General features: G+C 35.9%; 1 protein-coding gene across 3 annotated transcripts in view; it reads right to left on the bottom strand.

Moving 5' to 3' along the window:
• cadps2 (Ca++-dependent secretion activator 2) overlaps nucleotides 1–21,104 on the bottom strand; it is a 116,916-nt gene that overhangs the window by 90,489 nt on the left and 5,323 nt on the right. For all 3 annotated transcript variants that reach the window (XM_081712060.1, XM_035523759.2, XM_035523761.2), the window contains exon 2: nucleotides 8,941–9,054. In XM_081712060.1, the coding sequence (XP_081568186.1) occupies nucleotides 8,941–9,054 (114 nt within the window). The remainder of the gene's footprint in view (nucleotides 1–8,940; nucleotides 9,055–21,104) is intronic.

The following is a 21,104-nucleotide window of genomic DNA, read 5'->3' as shown; positions in this document are numbered from 1 at the left end:
TTGACTCACAAAGAATTAACCAAGATTTTGGACAAAATGAATCATTGCTGCATGAGTCAGTGCAAACAAAATATTAGTCAAATATACTGTTCATGGTCAAATATAATGTTCCTACTGACAGACATTTTAAAATAAACCATTTCTGAAAAATGAACATTTATCCAAGTATGAGCAGTCAGTTGCATAAAATACCTTAATGCTTTCTCTTATAACAATCCTTAGGAGACAAAGTTAATGCCCCAAAAGACCTAAGCTCTCTCGTTAAGCTTTTTCTTAAATTATTTCTTTGATGTAGAAGGCAAGCATTTACAGAGATGTGGTATGGTGGCAAAATTTAATTAAGATGGATGAATCTCTTGTTTCAAGGGTTAAACACTTAAACACTGGACAACACTGGTATTTTATAGTTGATAATTTGAAGCCTTGCCTGTGTAAATGTGTTTTTCAAGCATTCAGAGTATACTTTTGTTTGCTGATAGCCATGCATAATGTCAGTGCTTTTTGCATTGAATGCTGCCATTCAGAGAAAGATCAGTCACAGCTATTTCTTGGATGTTTCTTCATTCACTGTCTGGTAAAATTGATCTTCTAAAATAACTATATGATTAAGTCATTTACTGTACTGTTTAGTACATATGTTACAGGTATATTCCAGAAGTAAACCTCATAAACATACATAGAATTATAGAATTCAGGGTCATTTAAAATGGTATTATGCTCTTTGTTCAAGGCTTTTAAAACAGCAAGTACCTAAACACTTTCTTTCCCAGTCCAGCTGGAAAAATAACCCCAGAACTGTTATCACTGCTTTAGCACCTCACACAGCCTGCAATTCCATCACATTTACACAACCACATTTTTGAATGCATTTTGTGGGCAGAAATGTACTGTAATCTGTTTGTGTTGTGTACAGTATTTGTTTTCTTTAATGCGGCACCTGTATATTTATTCCACGTTACATATGTATATAGTATTATGTTACGTTGCCTTTTGCGTTTATCCCATAGTTGGCAACAGTATCAGTGCACTTGTGTCCCACCAGTGTTGTGCTCTACTGAGCAGTTTCCATCATGACTAAGCAATTTGTACTGACAAATAAATTCTAATTCTGAAAAGACTTAGATTTACAGGATGCAACACTACAACCCAGAGTTACATGGGCATAATTTCAATTGCTTCACAAAGAAACACTGCCGTGTCATCATACGTTTATCTGAGATAAAATGTCATATTCATGGAAAACGATACGGTATCAAAGGAAACAACTCCTCTAATGGGTTGAACAACCATGAGCATACAGACTACAGATAAATGAAGCTACTAGCTGTAATGATTTATCATTATATTTGTAGTAAGTTACACTGCAAGTCCTAACACTTTCCAAAAATTGGAAATAATTATTAAGGTTTGTAACTGGTTAAGCAAGCATGTATTTCAAGCATGTAGCTTATATAACTGTTTAATTAAGTTTTGCACTAGCTGTTTTTCATTCCATGATTTAAATGGTCATTTTACTGCACTTGTATTTGAGTGTCTTACAGTTGTGAACCTGATTTTCTACAATACATATCTAGTTGTGCTTGCATGACTGTGCAACATATCTAGGATATATTTGATTTACCATGCAATAAATTGTTAGTTATAGTGATATACTGCTGTATGTGTGCCTCAATTAATCAGAGCAAAACTGGGTACAATAAGCAGAAAAGACAAGTAGTACTTGCTATATAGGACAAATGCTAAAGACCTGAGCGCAAATACCAAAAACCAAAATTACAGTGATTCTTATATGATTTACCCAAAATTAATGCAAATACCTGTCATTCTGCAGTTCAACTGTAATACAAAGCTAAAACCAGATAAATTGTCAAACTCCAAGTAAATCCAGATTGCACTGTATCTGCTTTCATATACAGTATATTTCAAGAGAAGACTCTGGCAATAAAAAGCTGCAAAATAGACAACAGCAAGAGAGAGGGAGAAGAGGTGTCAGAAAATTTTTGCAAAAGTAAAAAACAAGGAAGCAGACGACATCTAAAAAAATAACCTAGCCCTATGTCCAGCTGCATAACTGTGTTAAAACTGGATAAAAGAAGTTCCTGTCAGTGTGTAAAATATATGTCTCTCCAAATCTGCTACAATTTAATCAACAGTTATGTAATGATTCATTGCTAACCAAGTGAGTGTATCATAATAAAACTAATGAATGCATATAAACAGAATCAATGAAATTCAACTTTTAAATAGTCCTTTTTTATATAATAAGATCTCTCAAAACTAGAATAGTTTTGGACTGCTAGATTAAATTCAAATTATTGCTCTACATTATGCACACATAATGCATACCACTACCATAAGGTTATGTGCACATTCAAATAAATGATTAAATTGTAACTTTATTACTAGTAAATCTGTTATCTTTGACTTTGGTGGAAATCATGTTTTAGCCCACAATATATCAAGCAGGAAGTTACAAAACACACACACACACACACACACACACACACACACACACACACACACACACACACACACACACATACTTCAAAGAGGACTTGTATAACATATGCTGCTCCTTATGTCTAATTTATGCTCATACGATGCACAGCTGGACATGGAGGCTTGCTCTAAGCTGCTTCTCTCAAGTGATTTTTGGCATTCAAAAGATGAGACCTGATGACAATGTGACATGTATTAATGTATGTACAACCAATACATAACAATGGGAATGGTTTTGATCACTCAACTGCCTGCATGAATGACTATTAGGAAAAAAAATCCTATCCTTCTCTGCCATTAAATGATCAAAGGTTGACTGATATGATTTGAGAGACGCATTTTGTAATAAGACTTTTTAGTATTCATGAGAAATAAAAAGGATATAGAAAATATGAAACAAAAAAACAAATAAAGTAAGAATTATGACTGCAAAATTATATAGTTCTGAAAATAGATACTTCTCCTGTGTAGCATACCACACATATTACAGAGGACTGATTTCCTTTCATTTACATTACTTATCCTATAACACCTCACTTTCAACTCCACGAGGAAACAGCTTTTTAGTGCTGATCCAAAAAAAAAAAAAAGAAGCCATTTCCTTAAATTTTCCTTTAACTTGATATGTTAAAGTACAGGAAACCTTAAACTGCTCAGCAAAAACAAATGTTGAAGAGATTAGGAATTTGACAACACTGTTTTTGTCAAGGAGCTCTGTAAGAAGTCAATTATTATGATTGGAAAATCAAAGAGAAAGAAAATTCTAGATTTTTTCTGGCATAAAATTATGAGGCTGTTTAAAGGTGCCAGAGAATGGAAAACTATTACACTTCGTATAGTTGAATAAACAGTTCAGTTCATTCCATGAACCCTGAAGATTATTGTCTCCTTTTTCAAATTCAAATCCCACATAAGCAAAACAGGAAACTAAAATGGGTGTACTCCAAAACACCCTAGACTATTTCATAACACTCTTGACTGATTAAAATGAATGATGAATGATTAAATGCAAATGAATGATTAAAATTAGCTGATTAAAATGCCCATGTTCTAGCCCAAGCACAGCCAAAAAGTTCTGCAGGAACTGTGAAGAACAAAACAATGACAACAATACCATCACAATTTGGGCTGCAACCTGTAAGTAGCTAGCGTTTAACACACCAGATCATCTTACATTGAAAGTTTGCAGTGAACTGTCAAGCAGCTAATTTAATTTGTGGTGGCGTTGAGATCAAAAACAAGCAGCCAGCTAACCAATATAGGAAACATTATACTAGCACACACCAAGTTACTAAGCAGAATGATGACGATCTTATTTGCAGAGGTTACGTTTTATTTTCCTGCCTGTGTCCCATTTAGAGAAATGGCCTGGGTTGTCATACAAATCTACAATATAAGATGAATGTTTAATACCCATGTCAGGTAAATTTTTAATTTATATTTCATCAACAAGAAATAACTCTGAAGCTAACTAGCTAGTTCAGTTGCTTAAAGATATCCAATCTGAGACCTATAATGCTAGCTAGCTAACTTACTCTTTCTTCTACACCCCTGAAGAGGAACAGACGGTTATTTGACAAGACACCTAGTCTATCTGTTAATGAATTTTGTTTGACAACAAAAATATCTTCAGATGCATTCTCAAACATATACGGTAGTTCACCTCTCAAGGTTTGCTAGCTAGTGATTGATTTTGACCTACTGATTCTGTGTGAGCCATTGTGGTGCCATGTTGTAAACCAGCCAATCAGGGAAGGACATCAATTATTCATGGACATACCAAAAAAAGCATTGTAAAAAAATAAAAACTGCTTGTTTCATTCTAGGGCCAAAATCATAAAGTTGTAAATGGGCATGTACAAATGTTTCAGTACCAGCCCTGAATTATTTTTTCCACCTCATGTTTACTAAAACAGTGTGCTTTAGCACTACTGACACTTTAAATGTTACACTATAGTATCTACCAGACAAAGGCCCCCTCCCTTAGATGCCCTGCTCAACTAAGCAAAAAAAGGTAGAAGATAGATAACATGGACTTACATTTCCTCTGAGAAAAAGAGCATGAGGTGCAGATTTTACTCATATCAGGTTCTTCATGGTCAAGCAAAGCTGCTCATTTATAGATTATTTATAATTCTAATTTATAGATGGGTAATTTAGCTTTTTACTGTTAGCGAATATGAACATGTGAACCGATACCGACATGTTGTTGACTCGCAGTGTTGGCCAACTAGATTAATGGAGTGATGTAATGTTAGCCCTCTTCACTGTTTGGTGTTTGGTTATCTTATAAAAAAAAAAGTCTTGGCCAAATGACTGATGGCTGCTTCTCCGCTCCCCTTAGAAATTCAGATAAAAGCTTTTTGCCCCCACTTTTAAGACAGTGTTATTCTTAATTTCTGATGAAAAAATTGTAAACCTTGAATAATGTTACACTCAACCCTGGTCATTCTATAGGAAAAACATTTTGTGGCTAGGCTCAAACCATTGAGGGCTCCATCACTGTATGAAAGAAAAGCTCTAGAGACACCCCTGGTATTAAAGCTCCTATTTACACATCTTGCAAACTGTGATTCTTGTGCATGTTCCCCCACCCCCTAAACTCCAGAACCTACAAAATGCTATACAGTACTCTTCAAATGTTCCAGTGTTGTCAGAACTTTATCTGTACAACTGGACTCTCTTTCTGCCATGTTTTTTTTCAGCATCTGATAGTTTTACTGTTAGAGAACAGCAAATCAAGCATACTAGTCTAGACTAGTACAGGTTTTAAACATTCAAATGTAATTTTTTTTATATTCAAATGTACAGGGTGTTTGTAAATTCAATGAATATTTGAAATTTTTTTTTTTCTTATATATTATTATAATTACACTGCCTGGCCAAAAAAAAGGTCACCACCTGGATTTAACTAAGCAAATGGGTAAGAGCCTCCCATTGGATAATTACTGCATAGGTGATTATGTTTCAGCTGGCAACAAGTTATTTACCCCTAACTGATGCAGTGAGTGGCTTCTCATTTATTAAACAACCATGTTGAAAGACACATCCTGTGGTCGTAGAAAGGATGTTAATCTGTTTCAGAAGGGTCAAATTATTGACATGCATCAAGCAGAGAAAACATCTAAGGAGATTGCTGAAACTACTAAAATCGGGTTAAGAACTGCCCAACACATTATTAAAAAGTGGAAGGACAGTGGGGAAACATCATCTTCGAGGAAGGAATGTGGTCGGAAAAAAAATCTTGAATGATCGTGATCGGTGATCACTTAAACGTGTGCTGAAATCAAATCTTAGAAAAACAACAATAGAACTCAGGGATATGTTTAATAGTGAAAGTAAGAGCATTTCCACATGCACAATGCGAAAGGAACTCAAGGGACTAAACAGCTGTGTAGCCTTAAGAAAACCACTTGTCAGTGAGGCTAACTAGCAAAAACAGCTTCAATTTGCTAGGGAGCATAAAGATTGGACTCTGGAGCAATGGAAGAAGGTCATGTGGTCTGATGAGTCCAGATTTACCATGTTCTAGAGGGATAGGCGCATCAGGGTAAGAAGAGAGGCGGCTGAAGTGATACACCCATCATGTCTAGTGCCTAATGTACAAGCCTGTGGGGGCAGTGCTATGATCTGGGGTTGCTGCAGTTGGTCAGGTCTAGGTTCAGCAACGTTATGTGCCCAAAGAATGAGGTCAGCTGACTACCTGAATATACTGAACGACCAGGTTATTTCATCAATGGATTCTTTCTTCCCTGATGGCACGGGCATATTCCAAGATGACAATGCCAGGATTCGGCAGGCTCAAATTGTGAGAGAGTGGTTTAGGGAGTATGAGACATCCTTTTTATACATGGATTGGCCACCACAGAGTCCAGACATGAACCCCATTGAGAATCTTTGGGATGTGCTGGAAAAGACCTCACACAGTGGTCCAAATCTCCCATCATTAATACAAAATCTTGGGGAAAGATTAATGCAACTCTGGACAGAGATAAATGTTGAGACATTGCTTGTGAAAGCTTGTGGAAACGATGCCACAGTGAATGCATGCCGTAATCAAAGCTAAAGGCTGTGACCTTTTTTTTGGCCAGGCAGTGTATATCCTTATTAGTATAATTTTGGATTTACATTTGAGACCAAATGCAGATATGTATGAAAAGCATATTTTCACAGAGTTTAAACTTTAGGTATACAAGTGGCTTGTCAATCTTACAGTGTGTCTGTTTATCTAGATTGCCATCATCAGCATCATGATCAGTTTAGCTAGGACAAGGTACTGCTCTATAAACAGCTATGCCAAAATAACATGTATTTACTGTGCTTTGAAACTTGCCTTTTTGGCTGAATATCCTTTGCTTTAACATTTTTCTGCTAATAGCTAGCCACACTTCTGTCAGTAGATAAGTAATGTAAACTACCTTACATGACCCAGTAGTCCAATGCATCCCCAAGGCACATCAATTAGGTTAATTCAGCAAGCTAACCATCATTAAGCCAATATAAGAGAAGAAAATGTAGCTACTTTGGGCCAAGAATGCATATTACATATAGTATTGTTTACACAATGACAGCTAGCCAATAGAACTGAAATAATGTGAGAATATTTGCTAGCCTGCTTTGTCAAACAATAAAGGACAAAACCTGAAGCTAAAATGTAAAAATGTAAGACACTGTTAGCAAAGTAATCAGCTAATATTAGCGAATTACCCAGCTAAGAGTATAGGTATACAGCTAAAACAGCTTCACATCGCATTATATTAATGCTACACTTGTAATGTAAATTACACAACAATAATAATCTGGCTGGCTATTTTCAGTAGCTAACTAGCAAACTACCAACATAACTTACCTGTTCAAGAATAAAAATTCCAACTCACCTGAAGTCATTCATGTCACAGAACTGTCACCACCTCTGAAAAGTCAAACTCTTTATTTTGGTATTAGTTCGAGCACTGCTGCCACCTCTTTTATCTTGCTGGCTCTCTTCAGTTCTACGTTTCTGTGCTTTGACCACGGGTGAAGTTAAAGAGGACATTCTAATGTCCTTATATTTAGGTGATTAATCTCTCTCTCTCTCTCTCTCTCTCTCTCTCTCTCTCTCTCTCTCTCTCACTAAGGTATCCCACCCATCAAGCTGGACCTTCTTTTTGAGTCTGTGCATATGATGTTAAACATATCTTACCTAGTGCAGCTTTGATTTGTCTATTTCTAAAATGCTTAGCATCTTATTATACCCTAGCAAAAAGAAATGACTACTTTAAAGCTAATATACTACATTGAGATGTGTTTACCACTGTAACCAGATGTGTGCATAGAGTGAACAAGGAAAGCACAAAACATGATCTGACAACACAATGGACATCATGCCAGAACCACTCACTCTCAACAAGCGGCATTCACTCATTTAATTAAATTTATGATTGGTCCAGACTTGCCATATTAAAGCCATGTACAGCTATTCCCCAAGAAAAAAAAACAGTATGGACTAATATATTGTGTCCATTTTAGCTATAGGTTTCATTCGTCTGAAGATATTTAAGTTCAAATAAAAATTAAGCGTGATGTATTATCATCATATGATTATAGTTTGTCACTAGTTATTTCATTTTTTTCCTCTGGTTTTCCTGGCATGGTAATCTAAATCACAGCAATAACAATTCATCTGATCAATTAAGGCCTGACCTGCTATGACACTGCCCATTCACTTTATATACAGTAACAAATTAACATTCAATTTCAATTCAATTACATCAATTAACAGTCTGTGTTGTTGATACTGACAGTCACTGTCTAGGGAACATACTCCACTGCATCATCTGAGAGTGCAATGTTACGCATCACCACATTCCATCCCCTTGATCATCTCATATTTTAACTACTAAGTACTACCTAGCGTTGACTGAATTTTTAAAATCTGATTTCATATCAAACCATATGTTATGTCAGAGATGATATGGACCTTAAGTGGCAGTTTGAACATGTGTTTTCCATTCTAGAATAACCTTACTTTCCCATTCCCTGGCTTTGTCAGTTCTTAATTCCACTACTGATGTTACAGTGATTTGCTTTTTTAAACTGATCTTTCATAAATGGAAAGGTGAACCATGTAGCCATAGACAGCATTTTAAGCAGGGCGCAACAAAGTCAGTAAAAGCAAGTTGTTCTTTTGTACTAGTATTATCCTGGCAAAAATTCTTCAGAATGGTACAGTGTGTATGGTTGAACACTTTATGAACATTGGTTTGAAGAAAAGAACATAGGAAATATTTCCCATATCATATAACAGACATGTAAATATAGAAAATACAATAAATTACAGATAGAAGAAATGGAATGTGGGATTTTAGACCTGGATTAATTACAGGCATGACTGAAAATACATGGCAGTAATTAATTAGGCATTTCCAGAAGAACCAAGTGCTTAAAATAAGAAAGCCTTGCCTCATAGTAACTCCGCACAGCATTGCAGAATGCCTCATCAGCTACGATCTGTGTGTCTCCTCTCAGGAATGCCTGGAAACGTTCCTTCACTGCCTGCAGCTGCTGCCTGTTGATCTTGGGGGTGTGGGGGGGGGGGGGGGGTGGAGTCAAGAAAAAATATTAATGAAAAAAATTAAAAAGAGACCAGTGTGCTAATAACAGTATACTGTTATCCACATATTTGCTGATTCCCTTAATTCCAAATGAAGATGCCCTGAGCCATTTCCTATATTATCCCTGACATTCACAGAGGCTCTGTCTACCTTCTGTTCAACTGACAGAAGAACGTTTGTGCAAAGAACTTTTCTGAAAATTGTTTGCTTAGCCATACTGAAAGAAACACAACTTTCATTTCGCTCAAGTTTGCATTTGCAACCTGGAAATAAAAGAACATGATTAGATCACGAGTGGTACCAGATTATTTATTTCATTTGAGGTACACTTTCATACATTAACAAAAATATACAATAAACAGGGCATTACACAGGAATAACTGCAAATTCACCCAATAAGATTACAGTCCTTATAGTTTTCTTATTCATGGAAAACTTTTTACAATCAATATAATTTTAAAAAAAGGCTTTGATGAAAACACTGAAATGGAGATTAAATTTACACCATTTTTTTGTGAATGTGATATTTACCCATTATCCAGAATAAACCAATTATATGTCTTGTAGCAACAGGTTCTAATTACAATGGATGGCTACATCTCTTACATTCTTTTTAAAGGAAGTAAAGTAAATACTATTCAGGGGTACATTCTAAAATAGGTTAACATGGGTTAATGTACTAAAACAATGACATAGGAACACCAAACTACTCATATATTACGTCTTAAATTAATTTAGTAAAACAATCATGTTTAAAATAGTTTATTCTACTTTATTCTTAGGTTACAGATGCATCCTTTCATACATTTTTTATCATCATTATCAATGCACAGGAAAACTAATGACCAGTAATATGTGAGCTAAATTTGGTGTTCCTATGTCTTTAAGCTTTTCCACGTTAAACATTTTAGTGAGATTTTTTTTTTAGCTTCAGCATCAATCTGTATAATGTGGCACTGTGCAGACTGATCATCGCCTAGCTCAATATGGTGCATGTTAGTTAGTTTTTTAATTTATTTATTTTTCTACACCACAACAACATACATCACTATAACCTTGAGAGAGCAAGGTTTCAGCTGCAGTCGCTCTCCAACATACTGCTCATTTCTTTCCATTCTGTAGCTGGATATTCTCACTGACAACCATGGTGAAATGTAGTTTATCTCCAACAAGACACCAGCCTGCTTCTTACGGCCAAAGACAGACTACGTCGGGTTCTGGAAGTCATTTTCATTTTTCTATTTTCATTTCAGATGATAAAATCTATTGAACCATCTAAGCTACTGAGTAATCAAAAGCAGTGCAAAACAACAATATAGGCAACTTTTCCATGGATAGAAATGTTTACAGCAGGAAAATGTGGGTGTGAGGATTGACAGAGATGCAGGTGCACTGTGGAAGAACTGTGATATAAAGCTATAGAAGCTGTACATAACACATTTTATGTTCGTGCTGCAGTGTATATAGTCTGTTTTGTATAAATACAGGCTTAGTAACAATTTTCTCTGATAGGTTTCGCTGTTGGGTTGATGCGCTCATGCAAGATGTGACAGTCTCTGTTGGAACAGCTCTAATGTAGCCTACAGAGAGCAGCAGTCATTAGGAGGTGCACTCGAGCACTGGAATGGGACATCAGCAGCCAGCTGCAACATAGCATTCAGTTCTCTCACATCTGCCATTCACTCCAGTGGACTTGCTCTTGCATGCCTGCCTGCCTGCTTGCCTGCCTGTACACTCTCCCTCCCTCCCTCCCTCCCTCCCTTTCCTTGTCCTCCTCATGCTGGTATGTTTCACCTCCTTGGATTTCTAGTGGGGTCCGTTTCTAGATTCTTCTATTAATAATAAATTTCTATCATGAAACCTAAAGATCCATTTCCTCTGTGAATCTCCTTACAAATGAAATGTTTGCCGTCAGTTGGCTAAATTCATAAAACATCACCAGATGTAACATGGCATTAATAGCAAACACTTCAGTGATGACACATTTCCTCATTCGTAAATGTGGATTGCCACTGTATTTTACCATTTGTGTGATATATGGTGCTACAACATTTTGTCCTCATTTCCATATGACACTGATGATTCATAATAGAACACTGCTCCAGACAAATAACCACCTGAACCTGCCCAACTGTAAATTTCCCGGATAGAAACTGGGAACTGAATGTGAACCGGATCTTTTCTTTAACAATGTTTAGTCACACATGCAAGTCAACAACAAAATTTTGCATGTGCACCCATTTAGGTAACTGATATATTTATTTAAAAGATGCATTTTAGGTCTGTTTGGAGTGAGCATGATGGAAAACTTTGCATCTGCAATAGTAGGAGCACACAAAAAGGAAGGTGACTTGCAAGATCTCAGAATGCTGTGAACTTTTGCCATAAGAAATACAAATTTAGATGTTACAGAGGAAGCAGCTATAAACAGATATAGAGTGAACAGAGATGCACTTTTGATGCTCTGCCATTATTAGAAAAAGAGCTGAAGTCAACAACTCAGCTTCTGTCTGGGTGAAAGTTACAAAGTTACAAATGCATTATATGTTTATGCAACTGGCAGTATTCAGGGCACCACTGGTCTCATGACTGGGGTTGGTCAGTTATGTCTCTCATTGTGTGTCCAAATTTATAGCTGCCACACTAAAAACAGACCCATAGATATAATACTTTCCCAAGATCTCTAGGCACCATCCATACAACCCAAATGGATTTTTATTAAACTGCAGGTTTCTCCAAGGTAGCAGGAGCTAATGATGGCACAAACATTTTCATCGTTCTATCCAGGGCCAGGGAAGCAGCTTTCTGAAACCACAAATCCTTACAATCTGTAAATGCAATGCAAATTACATAAGTGATATGTGTGCAAACTACTATGATTCTTATATCCTGTAACAATCAGGACTTCATGAGCTCTTTGAGAGGAAAGACATTCCTGGAGGGTGGCTTTTAGATAGGAAGGAGAAGTCATTTCATTTATTTGTCTATACATTCTATATTGCAACCCATTTTTTAAAATAAATTGTTTATTTTTGAAAGTGATTCAGGTTATTTTTTTCAAATTGTAAAAAAATAATTCAGGGCTGATGGTTAGTTTCATCTGAGGTGGTGGTGGGGGTCAAACAATGTATCTCATGCCTGTCTGATTCTGAACTATAGTGACTCCACACACTGAATTTAGGGTTGAGCTAATGGGACATTAAATGAGAAGATTTTGAGCCAGCATCGTGATGCCTCCCAGCAGTGGAGTGCACCCTGCCTGCACCAGTGTCTCTGTTATAAACAGAGAGCACAACATTTATTACTTACCCACATATCAACCTAAGAATGGATGAATATGTATTTTAAGGAGTGTTCAGTCTTTACAAAAGAAAACCCCAAAAACTATATAAATCAGCCATTTTTGTAAATTCAGTTATTTTAGTTTCTTTTTGATTTTGTACAATCTTCTACATTAAGAGGCTAATATATGCATTATTTAGACTTAATTTTAAATGACAAAAAGTCATTTAAAAAGACAGCACTTAAAAAGCACTTTATATATATTTTTTATTTTGTAGAATGTATATCTCCAGTACTGAAATAAGTTAGTGGTAGAGGAGAAAAATGTTTTTTTTCTGCATGAGCACACATTTAATTTAAAAAATATCCTAATAAACAGAAGAAACAATTGACTGAATTAATGTAAATAGAGGACAAAAAACAATATCATGCCAGGCTTAAGTGGTGACGATTTCTACAGGGAAATATATGCCAGTCATTTCCTCTTTTTTGCCTTCAAGGCATAAGTTAACATTTTGCCCTGATCATGGTTTGAAGTACATATTTTTCAATAGAATTATATACTGACAGACATTTTACATGATATAGAAAAACTGATCAAAGGGGGATGGTTTTTGTCTTTTTTTTTTTTTAATGAGTGGATGGCATTGAGACCTGTCTTTTGTACTCCCCCAAGAAGGCTTGTGACATTGTGGTAGCCCATTGTATCCTTCATAATCTGTCTTGGAGATATAGCACTCCAGCCAAAGAAGAGCCTGGACCATTTTGCCCAAACAGAGAGATAAAAACGTATAAAAGACGCATTTTTGTAATGTTGACAGATTGATTTGAAATATGTTTGTTGTTGTGTAACATTCAGTACTGTAATAAATTGTTCATTCCATGTATTATACCTTTTACGCTCAAATGACTGGGGAACAAAAGTCACTAATGCAATGTGGAAATTTAAAATAAATGAGTTGTATGTTTTTTGGTTGTTTAGCATGTGTAGCATTTCAGTGATTGGGTTGCCTTTACCCACAGGTCAAGCAGGTCTATGTATTGAACTAGAAGCATTTAATGGCACATTTGGAGTGTTCTGTAATGTGCTTAGGGAAGACATCAGTCTCACATCAGTGTTTGCAACTGCAATGTGGCATTGTGTAATTACAATATTAGTTTGTCCAGATTCAACCATGCTAATTAGTTTCTCAAGCAAGCCAGTGTTTTTCTTGATTATTATTAGCCTCTTTCTGAAGCTTGAGAACCTCTTGGATGGAGCACTTCACGTGTGGTCTCACTTTACTGGGAGACTGCTTTGCAGGACGACTTTAAAACATGCATTGGGAAGTTGATCTTTTGCCATAGATACTTGTTGCTTACAAGTACAAAAAAATGAGTATTCAAAATAGTGTGCAACACTAACCTATTGTGATAGTTAATTTCTTCTTATCTGAAGAGACATTTATATATTTTACACAGAAGTATCAGCACCATCCAATTTTATTCAGCTTGCCCTTGCGTTCATCAGTCAATAGCAGTTTGTATTACATTTGCTGCTATGCTTATAAGTTTTGCAATTGTCTCCAATCTTTTTTCATTGTTTAATTTTTGCTGCATCTTTATCAAACAATTAACAATTGTGTAACAATAATTTATGGCGAGAAATTAAATAGCAACTTACTTTCAGCTGTTGCCAACTTTAGGGGGTATCTCAGAAAAAAAAAGCTAGTTAACTTGTAGTCAATACAGTTTTGGGAAAAAAACAAAAAACAAAAAACCCCTTAATTATCACAAGAAAACAACCAGCACAATGCAATAGTTTTATTAATATTAAACCATTCGATAACATTTTCAGACAGAAATTGGTGCCTATGTAGACCATCTCTGTCAAACACTGCACCTTTTGGCATTCTGGCTGCCTGACTACTTTCTTTTCCTTTTTATACCTTCCCCCATTCATCGTGTTTTGCTTTGCCACTCCCTAAGCATGACAATCCTCCATATTGTCATGGCAACATCACCTACCACATGGCAAGAGTCAGTTCCTGAGGACCAGACAGGCAGCCACAGCACATTAAACACGCCACTACTGCTTTTTTTTATTAGCGTGCATGTATTAAAGCATAGCTAAAACCACCACTGAAACACTGCTGTCTCTTGAAATGACTGCAAACTACTATTATACAATAGTAACCACATGAGCTGCTATATTATGGCAAGAAAAAAAAATTAACTAGGTAGATACAGGATTTGCACTGGTGGGCTTTCTTGTATTATTGAAATAATTGGCTTATTACAATGTGTGACCAGTTTGTCTTGTAGAAAAAGGGTCTTTGAAAAAATAAATTACAAAAAATGCAGTGACCAGCAAAAGCATCTGTGCATTTTCCTGCTGTACAAGCTTTTTCTGCATATGAACCAGAGGTCCACAGCGCAATTGAAGAACTTCTCTTCACAACATGGGAATCAGGCAGTCAGTGTTTGTTATATCAGTGTATTGGCAATGTGTGCTTGATGGAAATTTGGCGCACAGAAAAGTGTAAAAATTCATAGAGTCTTCAAAATACACTCTTTGTTAACTTTATTGTTTTCCTAATGATATGTTGTTATTGTGACAGCATTAATTAAGGAAACCAGAGTAGTCTGCTTGAGGGATACATATACTGAATAGCCTGAAGAACAAAAAAAAAAAAAAAAAGTTTACTCCCTCTACATTTTGGCATGTGCTTCTGTAAGCCTCTTCTGTCTTTTTCCATTCTACCTAAACATGTTCTGATACTACCATAGTTTTAACAGATAATTTTGAGAGACATGTTTCACAGGCCCCTGGTGATTTTAGCAGTGTGGTGGATAGAGATCCATAGTCCTTGACAGATGCTCCAGCCTTGGATGAAGGTCATTTATAAAATTTAATGCACCAACATCCAACATGACCTTTTCCATAAAAAGCAATATGCACATTTTTACTGCTACACACAGGGAGTACCACATCATTAATTGGTTGTGACCACTGCAACTGTGATGGCTGATGTCATGGATCTCTCCTCCCCCACACTTTCCCTGTGAAATAAATCTCTCCCCCTCTCTCTCTATGCAGATTTCTTCTTGCTGTGCTTAAAGGAGCAAAGACACCCCCATAATCCCTACAAACCACTGCTTTGCACATTCCAAACTCACCATTAATGACATGTGGATGACTAAGGACTTGTTTCATGCTGTTCATCAAATGCTTGCAGGTAGGTTTTAGGAAACACTAAGGTCAGTAAAAGATGTAGAAGACACACACACAAAAAAAATGTGAATCAACACATTAACTATAATAGTAAACATAAAAAGCTATGTTGTAGTGCATAAGCACTTTATACATTAAATATTGCTAAACAGAATGGCTGTTTTAATTCTGTTCTCTTAACTACAATATTTGCAGTAGGTATAAAGAGCAGCCCACAAGGAGAGCCAAAAGACAGGGAGTCTTAGAAGAACACACATTCCACCCAGTAATCAAACATTCACAACCAACCCTGCATAGCAAACATACATTTGCCAATATAGCATGTATTCATAACTCATCACACTCCACATAAAAGACCATAGTTCACACTCGCACCTCAAAACCTGAAAGACATACTGATACCACTGTTAATGGAGAAAATTGTGTGTGCGCTACAGAGCAGAATGAGAAAGGGGTAGAGCCCATTAAGACCAAAGCAAAACAGAATAATTGTCACATTTTATTTCTTATGCTATGCTGTTTTATTTGGGTGGTAAACCAATTGCACATGGGGAATCATATTCTTTTACCAACTTCCTCATCTTCTCAAGAACACTATGGTATTGTGTGCTAGAGAGCTGAAGGAAGAAGGAAACTGCCCTTTCTGCTATGCTTATTCAGTCATTTCCTTTCATTGTGTTCTGTGGGTTGGTTTGGAATAAAGATACATAAAGAGGAAAAATGGACAAAGAATCATCAGTCAGAACTGACAACATGTAACCAAAGAATAAGAAAATTAAGTAAAGAGAAACTTGTTCATTACACAAAAAAGGCATCTAATTTCAAAATGACAAGAAAAAAAATCCCATTTAAAAATCATTTCAAAAGGAGGATATTTCAGTAGTGACATAATTAAAAATGGGCTGATAGATAGAGTAAATGAAATGGGATAATATGTCTAGCAAGGACAATCAAGGGACAGAAATAGTATGTGAGCCTCCAGACATGGCTATATGAAAATAGTATGTGATAGGCTGACAACATGGGTAACTAAGAAAAGCCAAAAATAACACTGGCCATCTCTAACGCTTTTGGAAACATGACACTTGCCAGTCTTTTCCATAACAAAAGGATATGTAACACATTGGAGGATATTGTCTGGTTTATAATTAATACTGAGACATATAAAACACATCCAAATATACATGAAGAAACACCACACATGAAGTCAGATACCACAGATACCATCCACTTTATAACTTGACAAGTACATTGGTACAAGGAAAAAACACCATCTTTAAAGTTGAAAGATTTCTACCTTAATTTAAACCATGTTTTAACAACAGAAAATAACTCACATGGTTATAACTCACTGAACAACAATCAATAATTTAACACCACAGTATACGTCCGTCTCCTACAGCTTTGACACGTCATTTTATATTTCTATTCTATACAATTATAGCACCTCCCAAAGATGAACTGTAATCACTGAGTAGAAAAAAAAAAGTGGATTAAAAGTGGGAAGATGGAGGAGTAGCTCAATGTCCTGAAGGTCTGTTATGACTCCTCTCAGCCTGGAGCTCCTGTCTGCTCTCTGAAGATAAACAGTGCATGCTTACATGCATTGTGCAAGAAAGGGTCACACACCACCATGTTTAATTATTTAAAGTGGGATAAAAACTTAAGGTTTCTTTCATTTTTTGGTTCCTCAATGGTCAACAAAGAAAGTATACTTTTTTTTTCTGCACTGAGGATATATCCCAAAACTAAATCTAGAGGACTTGAAATTGGTTCTGCCACAGTAAAGGATACTGGAATGGAATTCTGAACCAAACAAGAATCTTTCAACAGGTGTTATACACAATATGGAGTTACAATTTTAAGTTCAACAGAGCTTGACAAGCAACAAGTACCAACAGCAGGTATCAAGCTGAAACCAATGCATCACTGTTTTCCAGTATGATTTCAATTCAAGACTATCATGCAGCTGTATGTGTGTGTAGGAGGTTTACTGAGCTGTGTTCATTGGCACAGAGATAAGCAAATGCTTTATGGGCAATTTCTTTCTACCCAGCCCCCTTGGAAGGCCGTCTTTTAGCTGTTGTTTGTTTCCATTTCTGTCCTCTTCTTTGGGGGATGTATAATGTGAATACTTTCAAGAATATTAAGGCATTTATTGTTATAAAACAAAGATGTTCTGTCACTGTGGCAAGAAGCCAGATCTTTACAGCTTTCTTTTTGCTACTCTGTCCAATCTGCTGTGCCACCCTCTGACAATCATAGCACCAGAATATCCCCCTTAATCAGTTTCTCCACTGAAGACCAGACCTTCAGTCAATGACAATGGTTTTAGAAGGGACTAAAAAACTGTAGAAGATAGAAAAAACTCCAAGAATGTGGGCTGCATACCTTCTGCTTTTTGATGGAAGGCCAGTCATCTCTTGGTAGAAATGCAAGGCAGGGACCTAGCAAGTGCAAAAATTCTTGAGAGAAAGTTGCTACAAGTAGCCAATATATTAGCTAAGAGGGGAGTTTCAGACATGGTCTCCTGCCCTCAATATCTGTCTATTAATTACTGATATAAATGCACTTCACTCCTAACAACAACAGTTATCAAAAGAGACAGGCATGCCATGATATGCCACATCACACACAACTTAAAGAGGAAACTTTTACATTTTTCTTAAAAAAAAAAAAAGATAACATTTTGAGAATGTTAGCTCCTGTGGATACTCAAATGTCCAGATTATTCCAAATGCATGTCCCCACACTCAGTATCAAAATGGGTTTCAACTCATGCCTTCAGAAGCCAAATCATCCATTCTGAACACAACCTGAATGAGACAAGCTGTTGTGGACTTAAATGTATAAAGGGTCAAGAACAGTTTAAGATGGGTAGCTAGATAAAGAGGGCAGCATTTTTAATTCTAAGCAAGTTACTCTCTGTATTGCAAATGTGTGATTATGACTGCATTTCTGTGTGTTGAGTGAAAAATACACACAATGAGTCAGATTCATAAAACGTGATAATTTAAATATGCCACGCAAACTGTGCACCGTTTTTACTTCCTATTCATAAACCTACTGTGGCAACAATTAGCACACCAGTGTCACCTCATATGTGAGTGAGTCCATATATATTGAAGATACACACCATGAGATAGAAGACTAACCCCACATATGAGATCAGTGGTATACTGAAAACTGACACTTACACAAAAATGTAATACATCTGTAACTTTCATTTGTAATTTTCAAGTCAGGAAATTTGTGGTTCTGCTAAACTGATAACTTAATTTCTTCTAAATCCTGAGTTTGGCCCAATATATCAAAAATTCTCAACACTATGCATTTATCAAAAAGGTGATACATTTGTCAAGCTTAATGAAATTAAAACAATTCTCATTTTCTTTTCTCTACCATATTGAATCCTAATAATTATATATTATGCTCTTGCCAATATGGAGCTAGACCAGACTAAATCTGATGGTGAGATTTATTTATTTATACATTTATTTCAGACAGACAAATATGTTGGCAATCATGTATTTGCATATACTTACCAACATAAGCACTTATTTCATAAAATGTATTTACAGACATGTGTACAGACATGCACACACAAATACATACACATAAAAGAAAAAACGTACTCAGAGAACACTGCAAGCTAAAGGACAAGGGATGAATGTATAGGCTATCACTCAAACTGTCATTCTCAATTTCACAGAAAGGTATCTACCGAACCAGCCATGGTGTTTGTTCAATCAATAGCTTAAGCATGTGAATGCACACACACGGGCGCACACACACGGGCACACACGCCCACCCACACACTGCAGTTCACCAGGGGCAAGCTGGCTAATGACCTTACACAGAATTCTTAATGTCTGTTCTTATTTTCTCATATTGCATAAAATAAATGCAGTTTTGAGAATAAAGGCTATCAAAATGGGATAAAAAGTGTTGTTTGTAAGACTAGAATACAAAGGAATCTCCGGGTGTAGAGTGAAGCAAACTCTTGTTCAAGAATGACAAAAACAGTGAGATCTAAAATTAAAAGGCAAGTTATATCAAAAATGTTAATGCATACATTACATCAAAAACATAAATCCCCATTCTGAACAATTTAATTCTGATTTTTTTTCCCCCCAATTATATGAAAAAAATTAGCTGATGTATCATTTCAGTCTTCAGCGGAACAAACATTTTTAGGGATTTGTTCAGATGTTTACTTCCAGCAAAAGATGCTGCCCTTATAGAGATGTTCATTACCACAGCACAGCCACTTAGGACCTGAACCATCACTTAGACATTTATGCTCAAAGGTAGTTCATCTTAAATGTTTTCAACATTTGCAATTATAAACACAAATATCAAATTATCACATCGACCCCCAAAGTTTTGCGCAGTTTTTTTTTTTTTTGTCAACTGCCACTGAATTTGGTTTTGTCAGTAAAGAATTCTACATTATATTATTCATACTACTCTACTACACCCAAATATTAAGAAAAGCAAAATTCCACTGAGGATATGCTAACGAAAAGCAATGGTATCCAAAATAAATTTATTTATTTAGATTCTGTTAAAAAAGCATAAAAATATATCTGAGTTCCAGTTGCACAAAAGAGCTAAAAAATATAAAGCCAGATTCATAAAACTTGACAGGAACTGCCATGGTATTTACTATTCATAACGTTACCATGGCAATATTTTAGCATGCTAGTATCAACTTACCTGCAGTAAAGCCAATCAAATTCAACATGTAAAGGAGAAAAAACATATTAAAAGACCCACACCAAGAAACAATGACTGACTAACGCTAGTTTTGAGACCAGTGGTATGCCGAAAATTGCCAGTTGTGCGTAAAATGTAGCTCATTTGTAACTTTCACCAATCTGGTAACTGAAATACTTCTAAATCATGGCAGACCTGAGCTTATGACAGTAATTCAGTAATACTGTAATAGAGTAATACAATATTGCAAGCAACATTTTCTCTCTCCTATATAATGTTTCTTCCTCTGTATCACCTAAATTTGTATTTCTTATGAAAAAAGTTCATGGCACTGAGATCTTGCTCAAGCAATTCACCTTCCTCTTCATGTACTCCTACTATTGCACCTGTAAGGTTCACACCACACCAAGTAGACCAAAAATCTGCCTTTTAAATAAATGTATCAATTAGCTAAATAGGTGCATGTGCAGAATTTTGCTTCATGATGACTTGCATGTCTGACCAAACACTGTTAGAGTGACCATCATCCAATCCACATTTACCTTCAGACAGGTTCCTTTTTTTTGCAGAACAGTGTTCTTTTATGATTCCCTAACAATCATATGCAAATGAGAATAAAATGAGATGCCACATATCAAGCTAACAGTAAAATATGTTGGCAATCCACATTGTGAACGAAGAAACGTGTCATGGTAGCACTATTTGCAGTTAATATAACATTAAATCTAGTGGTAGGATTTATAAATCTGGCATTATTTTAATGACAATCATTATAATATATCTTTTTTAATGCAGTC

The sequence above is a fragment of the Electrophorus electricus genome, chromosome 4, assembly GCF_041902795.1.
Source record: "Electrophorus electricus isolate QZ-2024a chromosome 4, ASM4190279v1, whole genome shotgun sequence".
Classification (NCBI taxonomy): Eukaryota; Metazoa; Chordata; class Actinopteri; order Gymnotiformes; family Gymnotidae; genus Electrophorus; species Electrophorus electricus.
Note: the sequence above shows the minus strand (reverse complement) of the source record. Positions and strands in the feature narration are given on the sequence as shown.